Raw genomic sequence first — 14,478 nt, forward strand, 5'->3', positions numbered from 1 at the left:
TTAAGAACTGTCTTAAATGAAAAATTCCGATCAACTCCGATTAACCTAACATTTAATATTTAATGTGTTTCAAATCGTGATCGAAATCGTTAAACTTAACCAGCATCATCATGATTACAAAATACTTTTGTACTTACTTACATATTGAGGCAGATGAAAGAAAAGCAGCACGAATAGTCGAACAACACGTCTTGAAAACTACATCGACACATTTATTTACGTATGTAAATATAAATACACGGAGTTTCAAAGTCTTAACACCTATGTTTTTTAGTATGTTTCATATTTTATCTTCTGTAATTTGTTTACAATTATTGTAAATATATTAATAATAGGTATGGTTATTTTTCATAAATTGACGTGAATTTAATGTTGATCGAAAGTGTAATTTGTTAATTGATAAATAATACCGAAATCATTCATAAATCCGTTCGTAATGAACACGGTACTCAACGAAGGTGACGAAAATAATGATCTAGTCGAGATGTTGTTAGAAAGTATATTTCCCAAATGTAAAGATGGAAATCATTTTGAGAATAATTACGAAATAAATGATATTGAATTAATCGATAACTTAAAACAAGAATCTATTAAAGATCGAATAAGTGTACAAAAAGAATGTCAAACCAAAGATGACTTTACGGAATGTAGTATCGAAAATTGCTATGATATGTTAGATTATAACAAACAGATAATTTCTTCTTTAATGGATTTAAAAAGTAACATAATGCTAGCTCTTACAAAATGTCAAAAAAAATTAGCAGTGATAGAATGTAATTTAAAAAAAAATATAGCTAAAGATACAAAAATTTCAATTTGCAATGCCGGTATGCCTTATTTTAAGGATAAAAATTATTTTTCTGCTTCCAATAACGAAGATGAAATATTGAAGGAGAGCTATAAAGAATTACAGCTCAAAAATCTTCCCAAAATTTCTGCATGGACTAAAAAGGAAAGAGATGTGCTTTTAGATGCGGTAAAAGAAGAAGCGGAAGGGAGAAAGGAATGCAAAGACGGGAAAAAGAAATTTTCATCTACAGACATTTTACAAACAGTCAAGCCATTACAACAAAAAGAATTTGATTGGTTTAAAATATCATCTAATTATTTTGAAGATGTCCATTCTCCGTTTGATTGTCGTATCATGTGGAATGTTTTTCTTCACCCTAACATCAACAGGAAGCATTGGACAAAGTCAGAAATTACTAAACTCAAGAGAATAGTAAAAAAGAATAAATTTCAAAACTGGGACAAAATTGCTGAAGAATTGAATACAAATCGTAGCGCATATCAATGTCTTATCAGATATAATACAAGAAAAAGATTACCTAAAGTCCATTGCATTTGGGAAAATGAAGAAGATAAAAGACTTTTGAAACTAGTAGAAATATTTCAAATTGGTGACTTTATTCCTTGGGGCAATGTAACTAGTTGGATGCAAAATAGAACTAAGCAGCAAGTTTATTTTCGATGGTCATACAGCTTATCACCATATTTAACTAAAGGCAGATTTACTAAAACTGAGGACGATATCTTGAAAGATGCTGTTACTAAATATGGTACTAACTTTCGTAAAATATCAGCTGCATTAATGCCTAATAGATCTACCATTCAACTACATGATCGTTATCAAACGTTAACCATTAACCAAATTGAAAGTTGGACTTCGTGGACGCTTGAAGAAGATACAAAGTTACTTCATTTTTTTGAGTGCATTGGTCCAAATTGGTCTGTAATAGCTAAAAACTTTTCGTGCAAAACTAGGACTCAATTAAGACATAGATACACAGCTTTGCAAAAATATATTAAGAGAGGTGTTTCTATACTTGAACTGCATAAATATCAATTACACAATGGAGTACAACGTTCAGAAAATGAAAACAAGGAACAAAGAAAAGAATTTTGTAAAAATATCTTCAAACCTAATAATAGTATTATCAATGAAGATCATGATAATAATATTACGAATATAGATCAAGAGTTAATTGACTATTTTCGTAAAAAATATAAAGCAGAACAATTGATACATAGGCGGGAACTTCATAACGTGGAAAAGTTGGAATGTAATACAATAAGCTTGTATAATATTTTACAAGCATTGAATGCCAAACTTTGTATATCCAACAACATTATTGATAAAAAATTAAACAATAGAGATCAACAGCTTTTGCATTCATTAAGGGAATATATAAAACTAAAAAGCGATAAGAAAAAGTACTTTCAAATTGTAGAGGAGTACAAATCACGCATGTTTAAACGCAATGAGTCTGAACAAGATTCTTGTTTTTTACCTCCATGTCCTTTTGATTCGCAAATAAAATTGAAGAAATTAAAGAAATGTATCGATTATGATATAGATAGAAGCAATAAATTTGTATTCGAACTACCTACAGACTTTAATACATCAGAGCTTATAGCTTCTTACATCGGTGGTGATGAACAAGAATTACAATTTCAAAAATTTGCTCATTCCTTTCAAGTTAATAATTCAAAATGCAGTGAATCAGCCTTTGAAGCTCAAAACTGTTCTACATTTTTAACAAAATTATTATTACAACATCGATGTCGTACCAATAATAGCAACGATAGAAACAATTCAACTGACAAAACATTAAAAAAATTGGAATCAGTCGTTCGTTTTGACATTGACACCGCTGCATCTCATGAAAATGACGATGGTTACAAATCTCAGCATGTGGAATTTCAAAGCAAATGTCTATCTAACTGTACCACAGAAATTACTCAAAACCATGATACATCTATTATGTATGCTAGCCATGCAACTTTGATAAGTTTCAAAAACTTGACATATTTGAAACGATTAAATGAAAAGTATAGTATTCTTGATGAATATTTTATACCATCAAACGAATTACAAGAAGCATTTAATTTATTGGAAACACGTTTAGAACAATTATTTAAGTACCCATTAGGTCTGTCAAATATCTTATTGCCACAAGTTTATGTAGAGGATACATTTTTGTTCGAAGATATTCCACCAAAAAAGAGACGTCTCAAATATTAGACACATTAGTAGAACATAAAACAAAGAAGTAACGAATATTAAGCGAGAATTTTAGGATATAATATAAGGATTCAGTTTAGGATATTAGACCATTTCTTATTTTAAGGGCGCAACAAAGATTTCTAGTTTCGTTTATGCCTTACGTGCGTCAAATCCATTTTATAAGTTTTACGCTTCCAAATAAAAGCAACTTTCATTTCACTAAATTAAAGCACTATGTTAATTTTTGGGTAAATATTTTTCTCTGGCTTACGGTTTAATTTATGGGGATATTTCCGAAATTTCTGTTTTTATATTATTTATGAAACTGCTACCATTAGATTGATAACATTTTTCCTTGGTAAAAATGTGTGAAAAAAGATAGTAAATGATAAAAGAAATTAAAGTTAAGCGAATGTGAGCTTGATGTTTGAACACATTTCTATCGAGAGAAGCTTGTTATACAATGGTTAAAAGAAGCGGCAGTCCTCTTTTTTACAGGCTCAAAGTATTTTTATGCAAAAGCTTAAACAATTGCTAAAGGGAGCTTGTAAATTTTAGATGCTACCTTCTGCAAATTTTTCAATATCTATGGACTTTAACAATTTGTGTATCCCCATATATGAGATCGTACAGTCGCTTGAATAGCGGCTCGTAGAAGCGACTGATAATGAGATATTCTTCTCCGTGTAAATCTTTATCTATTCCTATTATCAGTATTCATTTCTATAAACTGTAGCACACCAATATATATAATAAGTCGGAAATCTTTTTTAGAAAGAGATGAAGCGGGAAGAATATGAAGTGATTTTTACCCATACTTATGAGTTAGAATAACAGGAAACATTCCATAATTGCACAAAAATCGGGACCCAAGTTTTGCAACTATGTAAAAGTAGAAACGATTCTCTTTCTGAAAACTGAGATCTTAGACGTATCGAACGTGGAAAAGGACAACTCGAATGTAAGATAACGGGGGACTGAGAGTCCAAGTGTTTGTCAAATATTAAAGACCCGCGATAAGCTGAGACCTTTAACTCAAACATCAGACGTTCTTATTTTTTATTTTTGATAAGTGAAACTTTTACCAACATGTTTGTTACATTTTTCTGATTAAAATGGTACCAAATACAATATGATTTAGCGTATATTTGCTTATATTAATAAATATAGTTACATAACAATAAATAAATATAATTCAAATTATATCGTGTTTGGTCTCACTTTAATCAGGAAGATCTCAAAAATATGGTAGTAAAAGTTGAATTTAAAAAGTGTAGAAAATAAAAAAATTCCGCTTTTGAATTAGTACTCACATACATTGTCTCAACCATATCTAATATTAAATTATGTTATACTACTCGACCGTAGCTGGTCGTTGAACATTATCGCACGGTTGGGAGGAACCTCCCCTCTGTGGTGGGCATGAAAACCATGCAATTAACGAGAGGTTCTTTCTCTGCAATTATCGTATATTTCCTGAATTATGTTTTCCTCTTAACCCTATGTCTTTATTATACTACATTAGTTATATTTTAGTATATTGATTAATATATTGATATTAACATGATAATCTTTATGTAGAATAATTGTATCTTTCAAGTATTTTACTTTATAAAAATCGAATTGTATTATACGAAATAAATGTTTATTAAAAGAAAGGAATCAATATTTCTTTCTTTTTTCAGGTCATTATACATTAGTAATAATTTCATGAAAATGTAATAAGAAATATAAAAATTCAAATATTAATTGATGGCATAAATTTTTTATTGATCAAATTTTCGAAATGATTTCATTTATTTTTATTGTAATAATGTAATAGTTCTTTTCACTTGAGGAAGAAAAGAGAGTGACACAGCTACTATACTAACTACATTATGCAAACATATACCTTTTTTAATCTACCTGTAAGTGGACTTTCTGACCGTATTCATTTATTAAATGCACAACAAATTTCAAAACATACTATATACACTTATATTACATTACAATAATTACTTAAAAGAAATACATTCAGAAAAATAGATCACAAATAATTCAATTTAAACTTAAATTCGATTTAGAGTATTATCGTATGTATGGACATATCATAGAACATATATATGTATCATTTTTCAATAAGGTAAAGTAAAACGGTTTAATACATGTATAAAAAATTTGACGACAAAAAACGTACTTATAAATTTAGTACAGATATTTTACAATATTATTGATAGGAAACATATTGTATATTTTTTCAGTAAATTCGTTCTCTCCCCCCTCCCACACACTTTTTCTAAATTTTATGTAGATGCATATGATCAATAGATGTTTGATTAAGATGTATGGAAAAAAAGAAAGAAAAATGTATTGAGCAGATGATTATGTATTCGTAAAAATATAATATATGCATAATTTATGAAATAATTTATATGTATGATACAACCAAACTTGATTACGACTATACACAAGCACGTTTTTATAAACATAACCAACTATGAATTATTTTTTACTGAGAACATGACAAAAATGAGATAAATACTTACTTTTTCTTTAACATTGAATTATTGTAACTAGTCATGATGATTGTACAACCTGCTGTAAAAACTCCCCATAAGAGAAGGCTTGCTTCGATTCTGTAAACCAGAGACCTAATGCTATCGAAGAATAGTTTTAACGAATCGTTTGTTATTTTGAACGTCGGCTTATCTTGAATAATTTTCATTTTTGATAAATATTCGAGAAGCGGTGGATGATCGTGACTAAATATTGGAAAATATTCTCCGATTTTTTCTCTCGTCCACCAAGCTTGTTTATTCCATCTAATAAAAAATAAGATGAAACAGAAAATAATTAAGACTATCAAGCTTAAGAATAATTGAGAAGATATACATGCGTATAAATACTTACGATTGACTCCATGGAGTGTAATGATAACGATAAAGACTAGCTTTAATATATCTAGGTGGTTTTTCGGCAAATGGGTTTTTTATGTTATTCATTAGAGCCAACACTTCTGGTTGACCGCTCAAAAGGCGATACGCTAATGACATTAACCATGGATTTTGATGATAAGTACCTAACGCAGCGAACCACATTTGCCAATCGAGCCGTGGTTGATGAGGAGCTGAAAACAATAAAGATTAATAATAATTAATTGAAATTCTTAAAGATGTTTAATAATGTGATTTAGAAATAAGAAAAAAGGTATAAAGTATCGATTTTCGAAATGACCAACCAACAAATGGTAATGAATTATTAACATTTCCTGGTTTATATAAAAATTCGTATTCTTTCCATGGCCCGTCAATGTCATTGCTTCCTTCGATGATTACTTCTAATCTACCTCCTACTCCGGTCATACGTCTAAATAATCCATAACTATTTACAAGATGAAGATGTTCGACTTTCCCTTGTATCTGTTTTAGTTGCACTGGTATTGTTGTATTATAACTGTGATGTAAGGTGGCATATGGTACCTAGGCAACATTATGAACATGAATATTAAATAACATAAACAGTGAGACATAATAATAGCAGGTACATACGTACAATACTTATAGCAAAGATAAAACAAACTGCTGCTGTATAAAGACTCGTAACGAATGTTGCCATAATTTTATTTTGTATTCCTTTAATGGCTAGTAAAGATGTAACTAATGCATTTACAACTGTAAATGCGAGGGATATTATGCCGATGGAGATAGAAACCAGGATTGCTTGTGATAAAACATAATCAAATTGTTTTTGCGTAAATGCTGAAATAATGAAGTAAATAATAAAAGAAATGGCAACTATTAAGAAAAATATTTGTGTCTTTTGTTAAAGATATCTACATACCAATGTCACTTTGGATTGTCCAATTATCAGATATTCTAAGATTGTAATACACATATGTTGCATAAAAAATTCCTCCATAAACTGTGATACATAATATTGTAGAAAAAGATTCTATGATATTATAAGTACCATTTTTAGATTTTTTTTTATAAAAAAACTGATCATCAAGTAAAGAGATACATAAACAGATGGTTAAAAAGTTGAAAAAATTGTAGTTTCCTGTTGCTATAATGTGTATCTGAAGAAATACCTGAAGAAATAGAATTAATATAGATTATTAAACAATCGTCACATATTAAGCATTAGGTAATACAAATAGTTATGACTCAGTTGATCAAATACATTTACCTGTGTATAAAATGCAATTATTCTGACTTTTCTGTTTGGAAAGAAGAACAAAAATGGAATGACAAGTTCAATAATATTGACAATCACAGTAGTAAAACGTAAAAACCATGTTGGCAAATGATGTGCGTACCATGCTAAATGAGTAGGTATACACTGTGACTCAAAATGTACATTCAAAGCTGAAACATTGTTGCAAGAAACTAAATATTCTTCTTTCAGTTGGTTATAGTGTAAATGCATATTTGACAAAATATTATACCATTTAATTTCCACCACACTGGACAACCAGAAGTAAGTTTCACTACTCCACTGGAAAACATTAAGCGGAAAAGTAGCCAACGCACAGTCCAAAAGGTTACAGCATCGCTTGGTGTACTTAGTTTTCCACGTTGAGAATAGCAGAATGGTGCTACAAATATACATAAAAATCCTGCTTCCAATAAAAGTACATCCCTGTAAAAGTATACAAAAATATCTATAAGCTTATCATAAATGATTTATATGGTTTATGGAATTATTGATTTATATTTTTCTAACTATGTTACACATAATTACAATATGTTTCTATTAATTAACTTGTAATCATCTTGTAGCTTTATACCAACAGAAATTGCTTAAACCATGGTATATTATATTATACATATATTTGTGCTGATTGAAGTCAATTTCGGAAAACAACAAAAATAAATTAACACAATTGATCCATATTGAATTAATACTATTAATCGATATATTATTCTGTACTTTATAGATATATGTGTATATGTTTGCATATGTATATGTGTGTATGTTGTCTATAATGTTATATGTATATATACATCTATGTAATGTGCATATATGACACAAGTATTAACAAATGTAAGAAATATTACTTGCCATTGAAACCACATAAATGTTTGACCAATTTGATACAAAGAATAATATAATGACCAAAGTAGTGCAAATACCAATGATATGCAAAATCTTTGTGATATAAATCTGAAAATAACCAATATTTACATTAGTATAACCATTTATGTATACATACACTTTGATTATATAAATTACAATGAAATGATCAATCATTACCCTGCGAAGGAAAGAGCAACACCCACAAGCGATAATACATCTAACATGTATTCTATATTTAACCCAAGATAAGGAGCAAACCACAGTAATGTTGGTTTCTGTCTTAATTTATGAAATAAAGGAGAACGACTTTTAAGATCCAACTGAGTTCTAGCTGGTAGGATGCCATTATCTCCATATAATCCTTTATCACAAATAGAAAAAGAAAAGAATAAATGTTAAAAGGAAGAATGTAATAATGTAACAATGTAAAATAAATATTATTTATTTTGAACCTTTCAGTTTGTACTCACCCGGTATTTGTATATAAAAACTAAGAAAAGCAAAAAGATATATAATACAAATTCCTCGTAAAAATAAATTACGTGTATATCGTACTTGAACCATCGTCGATTACTATATGTTAGGATTATTTCAAGAGATTAAAATGTATTCGAATGTAATGATTGAGATCTGCAATATGAAACAATATGTATATATATGTACATATGTACGTATATGTATACATGTGCGTATAGATAAAATTAAAATTTCATTTAAATCCTTTAATCCTTTAATCTTTTAATTAATAATTATAAATATTTTCTGAAACATAGTTACTATTTTATAGATATAGTTACCTTATTATTTCATAATCTGATAGAATATTGTTCATCAAATTGTAATCCACATACGTAACCTTTATTTCTAAATACATATATGATATAACATACAAGTGATACAACACTTGAGCAGTTGTCAGATTTCGATTGTTTTTTCCTAGACGTTACTATCTAGTAGTATCAGAGAGGAAATGAGAGTGTTCACGCCCGTAGGTTGAATTGCTGGTGCAAGTGCTGCACCAAACGACCAAGTGTTGCACTAACTCAACTTTAGTATCTATAAGAACCACGGTCGTGACTAGAACTTGTGTTGCATACATATAAGATAGATTAACAAACAGTGGTATACACAGGACTGAAAATTCTCCTGGTGGGGTAAGACTCTTAGTGACCGCACGATGTTGATCACCTGCTGAAGTAAGGCGCTCCAATCAAGTAGTTAGGATTCGTTGCGAGACGCCATCATGTAAATGTAGTCCGAACCGGTTGTTTCCGTTTTTTTTCTCTCTTTTCTTAATGTTATCGTGTATTCGACTGAGTAGCAGGCGGGATGCAAAGAAAAAACAGTATCACGATACTGATACTAGAGACTGACCTTTGCCTTATATATATATATATAATTATTACAATTACATTATTATTATTTTGTATCGAATTAATGTCTAATAAATGTTATATAACATAAATATCTTAGTGAAACTGTAGGAGGACTGATCCGCTCAGTATATTTCAATTGAAAAAATATCCGAAGTCAATGTATTAACAGAAAGAAATGACCCAGGAAGAAATTAAGAGTACATAGATACATGTTATAAAAACTTAATAAAGCTAAACAATATCTAAAAAGTTGTTTAAAAGAAACAACTAAAGTGTTAATTAAAAATGTTTTATTAATTGTTTCAACCATGATAAAATTGTTTTATTTGAATTAAAAAAAGGAATATATTTCACCAGCAAGGCTCGAAATCCGCTATTTGATTTTCCATGTGTCCAGGTGACACATAAACTATACGTATGCAGTTTGTAAAGCCTGCTCCTTGACGCCATCCACTAACAACCACGATCGCATCGCCAACTCTAATGTACCTTTTTCTTCGGAGAGAGTCGATACCAGTCTGTATTCGAGTTTGCATGTCTTTATCCCAATCAGACAGGGGCTCAGCTGTATTGATAATTACATATATTAAATATAATAATTTTTACTAAAGGACTAAATCATTAGTATTAATTGTATTATAAGACAACGATAAGAAATATAATTTATTACGCTGCGAAACTCGTTTGATTTAGTTTTATCACAATGAAATAATCAACTGTCTATATCAGTTCGCTACAGTTAGAAATACTTTGATATATGTATCTTTCTTTTAGAAAATTATCCACGTATAAAAATCTAATGCTGTGAAAGTGGAAACGATATCGAAAGGAAAAGTATTGTTCTCTTAGTACATTTCGTATTTTTATATTACAACCTTTTAATAAAACTTTAAACGATCTATGTTTATATAACATTTTTTACTCAACTCTACCCATAGAATAATCGTTAAACCCTGGGAAACTCTGTATAATAAAAATAGCATAAACATATGTGCACATTCATACATATGAAGAAATGAAAAGGATAGTATATTTATTTTAAGGAAAAACATAAGATATATTTACTTCTGTAATGAAGAGAATGGATACCGTAATACAGCTGTAGCCATCTAGCAACTACTCCATAACGAGTAACTGCAAGAATTAGGCATCTAGGACGATACATTGATAATAAAACAGCGCTGCGTCCAGTTGTTGTAGTAACGACAATTGCTGCTGCATTTGATTTTATCGATGTCTCAACTGCTCCAACTATGATAGAGTGTAAAGGATCTAAAGGTATTGGCACCTATTTTCGCACAAAATATATTCATATCAATGCATACTGTATTATGAAAAATCGAATTATAATAATATCAGCTTAATTCCACTGAATATCCCTACCTTGTAGCTTAATTCATCGAAAATTTCCTTTTGCCACCGAGCGCTTTCAGCTTCTCTGCATACTATATCAACATCTCTTAATAATTTAGTAGTATCTTTCATATTCATAGCACCAGTTTTCAGAAAAATTGCATCGACTCCATTTAAAACAGCATGTGCAATTAGATTCATATCAATATTTAACTGTTCGTTGTTATATACTTGAAACCCTAATACAATTGGTTTTCCTATCTATAGGAAAGGAAAAAGCAAAGTAGAAATTTATTATATGGATCATGATCTTGAGAATTATAGCTTGCTAGTTTCGTTAAATATTAGCTACGATTAATTAATATAATTTCTGAACAATTCCTCTCTCTTTTTATGTATACGTTACCTAATTACAGAAACAAAAATTCGATAGAGTTTATTTATCTTTTCGTTAGTTGCACAAGTCGTAACGATTATACGTATCGCGATTGGTATATCAAGTCATAAATAGCTTATTCGAAATAAAATTTATAATATCGATAGTTTGTTTAAAAGTAAAATTAAATTAATAATAAAATATATTTATTTCCTAAAATTTATACTTAAAATTTTTGTAACAGATACTCGTATTGACAATTTGTAAATTTCTATCATTATGGCAAATCTGTTTTGTTACGGAACTGAATTGCATAGTATTCCAAAGAATTTACAGTGAAGCTACGCAAGGCAAATATTTATTAATAAAAGCTTACCCTGATACATTTCGCAATAATTATTTTTTCGACTAAAAATAATTTTTCATTCCCTACGTCTATTTTAATATTGTTTCTATCTAGAAGAATAGCATCGGCTGAATGTAAAATCTCATCGAAATTTTCGAATCCTTGCTGGGTTGAGATCTTTGCCATAACGCAAATTTTAGTAACACCTTTAATCAGTATCGATTAGCGTAATATCAATGTCGTGCATAGAACAAATCATTGGAATAATGTACAGTTTATCCGTACCCATTTTCTTCAAGCGACTTTTAATACCGTACAACATTTTCTCGTTACGTGTATGATTCATTATAAGGAAATCACATTCTAACATTGAAGCCAATTTCATATGTTCAGTGTCTTTTTCCGAAATTTGTGGTAATGAAACTACACTGTCTAGTAATTGCACCAATTTGTTATCCCTTACGATACCACCTTTAATTATTTTACAAGTTACAGCTTCTTCATCTGCATTAAAAGAATTTTGGTGTCTATTAATATTTATACTCGCGTTTATTTTCTTTTCGAAAAAATTGGTTTTAACTATGAACGTTAACATCGTTGCGGAGTAATATCTTTAATTACTTATGTTTGTGTTTATCATACTGGGTAGTAGAGAACGATGAAACAGAAAATTTATGCAGGATATTATATAAATTGCTAAAAATATTTTGTAACCCGTTAAATATCAATTCTGCTTTACGTATTTTAAATTTCTTTTATTACAGGTACGAAATAATGTTGTGTGATATTTTAATCTGTTTCATTGTATGTATCCTGTATTATCCAATGCAATAAATAGAAACCTAAGTAAATGTATTAGTTTACAACGAAATTTATTAACACTTATCATATGAAAAAATGTTAATTTATATTTTCGATATATTTTATTGAAAAGACATTTACGATCATTATTTATCATTATTACGATCAAATTGTGATTGTTTTATTCACTCACTGAGCGTTTTCGTTTATTGAGTTTAACGCAAATGTACATATATATCGTATGCATATTAATGTTTTGTAAATCTGGTCATAAGCTAAGATAAATTATTATTAATACTACTGCTATTTTCTTAAATTTGTATTTTAAAATCAGCGAAAGATAGTACTAGTAACCATAATGGAACGTTTAAATCTAAAACATTCACAACTCATTTATCCATTTAGTTATTAATTTATCAACATAGGGCAAGTGTAACTAACGGATACAGGTGACTTGTAATAGAGCAGCGCCTCGATCAATCAATATCCTGTCTCCTACGCGACATACTCGAGGTAATTCAAGGTAAGAAATCCAAAAGCATGTAGCACACCCTCCACGTTTTGCGATGTCGTTCGTTACCAATTTTACCATTTTACCTTTCTCTAATTTAGCGTATCCCTATAAATATCAATACTCAGTATATACAATCGCCAGATAGAATGCCATGTAAAAATTTTACTAAAACATATTATACAATATACATGTATTGAACAATATCGTCAATAAATATCTTGATTCAAGTGGTTTTAGATAATAATCATACTATACTCTTCTCATCACCACGGAATGCACCCGTTCTGATTTCGGGGCCCTGGAGATTCATTGCAACTCCCAAGGGGTAAACCTCCGTCGTCAATTCATACATTCTATTTCCTGCCTCTCTAACAGATTGTACAGTAATTGCATGCCATTTCTCTGTTTCATGAGACATGTTCAAACGAACTATGTTCGCACCAGCCATCATCATATTAACGACGGCGTCAGGATGAGAATTCGCCATGCCTTATTAAATACATAAGATATTTTGTACTAGAGTTTACTTATTTATTCCTTTTTAATAAACTTAAATAGTATAACCCAATAATCAAAGGAATGACACCACGAATGAGGTAACTAGATTTAAAAAATTTAATGTTTTATGGCAAGCAATGATTGTATCCAAAAACTGGAAGACAAACTAAAGGTACTTGTTAAAGGAAATAATATTTTAAAAGAATGTACTTTATGGACATCGTTTTAGTTATCGTAAATATAATTTCAAATTAGTTTTGAAAAAGCAAAGATTTTTTATTTAAAAACATATAACTAAAGTTTAGCCGAGTATTTTACGGTACCTTCTTATCAAAAGTAATTTGTATTAAAAGACTAAAAATGCTCACCTAGGGTAACCATAATTCGTGTAAGCCTTGCTAGTTTAGGGCTGGAATTGATATCAAGTTGTATATTGTGTTCAAGACGTGTGTTTTTATATGCTGCTTTTATTTGATCATCTGTTATGTACTGATCTTCAAGGTTTATCATCTGTGTATTACGAGATAAATTGACAAATTGAAAAAACATATTTTATGAGATCAGATTGGTATGAATCAAAAGCATAAAAGCAAATAGTTATAACATAACAAAAATGGGACATTAGCATATTACTTATATTTTTACTATAATCAACACAACTTATTTTGTATTTAGTTGTATAAACGTATTTGGCTTCTATTCTCTATGTTTCCTGTATAATATTTTCATGATTTTTACTGTTTTGTATTAAAATATTAGAACTGTATTGAAGAAAAAGGAAAATGTTTCAAAACATAATGCTAAATTTTTATAAAAGTAAATAGAAAATTCTAAATTAAAAAATAAAACCACAATTGTATATCATCTAATCTCTATTAGGTGCAAAAATGTTAATTATAAAAATAGTACCCATGGCATTCGGCGGCATGATTTTATCCATTTAGTTGCTGGTGTAATGTCATTGGTACATAACATTGTGTAATTCAATATGTGTTAAAATTCTGTATCCTTCGAAGCTTAAAGAGATGTATGTGATTATTAAGAATGGGAATTGTAAGTTATTTGTCCATTTTATTAGTAATTTGGTAGAGGTTTATATATGGTCAGGTTACATGTTGCGGTTATAAAAAAATTTGAACACTGCATGCT

The 14,478-nt window shown here is 29.4% G+C and overlaps 3 protein-coding genes and 1 long non-coding RNA gene across 4 annotated transcripts; 2 read left to right on the plus strand and 2 right to left on the minus strand.

Annotated features, from left to right (window-relative positions):
• The first annotated feature begins 277 nt into the window (after window positions 1–277).
• Window positions 278–3,196, plus strand: LOC132909877 (snRNA-activating protein complex subunit 4 homolog). Its single transcript, XM_060965044.1, has one exon. The coding sequence runs from the start codon at window positions 437–439 to the stop codon at window positions 3,023–3,025; it is 2,589 nt and encodes an 862-aa protein (XP_060821027.1). The 5' UTR covers window positions 278–436; the 3' UTR covers window positions 3,026–3,196.
• A 1,616-nt stretch (window positions 3,197–4,812) lies between these two features.
• On the plus strand, window positions 4,813–6,114 carry LOC132909919 (uncharacterized). Its single transcript, XR_009658641.1, has 2 exons — window positions 4,813–4,914; window positions 5,992–6,114. It is a non-coding gene; the product is annotated as an uncharacterized LOC132909919 (long non-coding RNA).
• Window positions 5,355–9,010, minus strand: LOC132909886 (lipase maturation factor 2-like). Its single transcript, XM_060965082.1, has 11 exons — window positions 8,863–9,010; window positions 8,536–8,695; window positions 8,243–8,426; window positions 8,051–8,152; window positions 7,434–7,627; window positions 7,175–7,353; window positions 6,827–7,076; window positions 6,539–6,744; window positions 6,225–6,465; window positions 5,897–6,113; window positions 5,355–5,808 (listed from the first exon to the last, which is right to left on the minus strand). The coding sequence occupies exons 2-11, from the start codon at window positions 8,627–8,629 to the stop codon at window positions 5,529–5,531; spliced, it is 1,947 nt and encodes a 648-aa protein (XP_060821065.1). The 5' UTR covers window positions 8,630–8,695; window positions 8,863–9,010; the 3' UTR covers window positions 5,355–5,528.
• A 706-nt stretch (window positions 9,011–9,716) lies between these two features.
• LOC132909894 (pyruvate kinase-like) lies at window positions 9,717–14,464 on the minus strand. The gene is made up of 9 exons (XM_060965106.1): window positions 14,239–14,464; window positions 13,698–13,839; window positions 13,082–13,320; window positions 12,759–12,936; window positions 11,802–12,020; window positions 11,547–11,722; window positions 10,825–11,055; window positions 10,507–10,729; window positions 9,717–10,006 (listed from the first exon to the last, which is right to left on the minus strand). The coding sequence occupies exons 1-9, from the start codon at window positions 14,302–14,304 to the stop codon at window positions 9,792–9,794; spliced, it is 1,689 nt and encodes a 562-aa protein (XP_060821089.1). The 5' UTR covers window positions 14,305–14,464; the 3' UTR covers window positions 9,717–9,791.
• Window positions 14,465–14,478: the final 14 nt, after the last annotated feature.

This window comes from Bombus pascuorum, chromosome 8 (genome assembly GCF_905332965.1).
Source record: "Bombus pascuorum chromosome 8, iyBomPasc1.1, whole genome shotgun sequence".
Classification (NCBI taxonomy): domain Eukaryota; kingdom Metazoa; phylum Arthropoda; class Insecta; order Hymenoptera; family Apidae; genus Bombus; species Bombus pascuorum.

Bases quoted from the DNA above. Each gene is read 5' to 3' on its own strand.
- LOC132909877 (XM_060965044.1), top strand. From the start codon at position 437: ATGAACACGGTACTCAACGAAGGTGACGAAAATAATGATCTAGTCGAG.
- LOC132909886 (XM_060965082.1), bottom strand. From the start codon at position 8,629: ATGGTTCAAGTACGATATACACGTAATTTATTTTTACGAGGAATTTGT. The intron at 8,427-8,535 runs GTGAGTACAAAC...TTTGTGATAAAG, and splicing joins TTTTTATATACAAATACCGG to GATTATATGGAGATAATGGC. The intron at 6,745-6,826 runs GTATGTAGATAT...TCATTATTTCAG, and splicing joins GACAATCCAAAGTGACATTG to CATTTACGCAAAAACAATTT.
- LOC132909894 (XM_060965106.1), bottom strand. From the start codon at position 14,304: ATGTTATGTACCAATGACATTACACCAGCAACTAAATGGATAAAATCA. The intron at 13,840-14,238 runs GTACTATTTTTA...CGTAATACACAG, and splicing joins CATGCCGCCGAATGCCATGG to ATGATAAACCTTGAAGATCA. The intron at 10,007-10,506 runs GTAAATATATCT...TTATCAATACAG, and splicing joins CCATTCTCTTCATTACAGAA to CTGAGCCCCTGTCTGATTGG.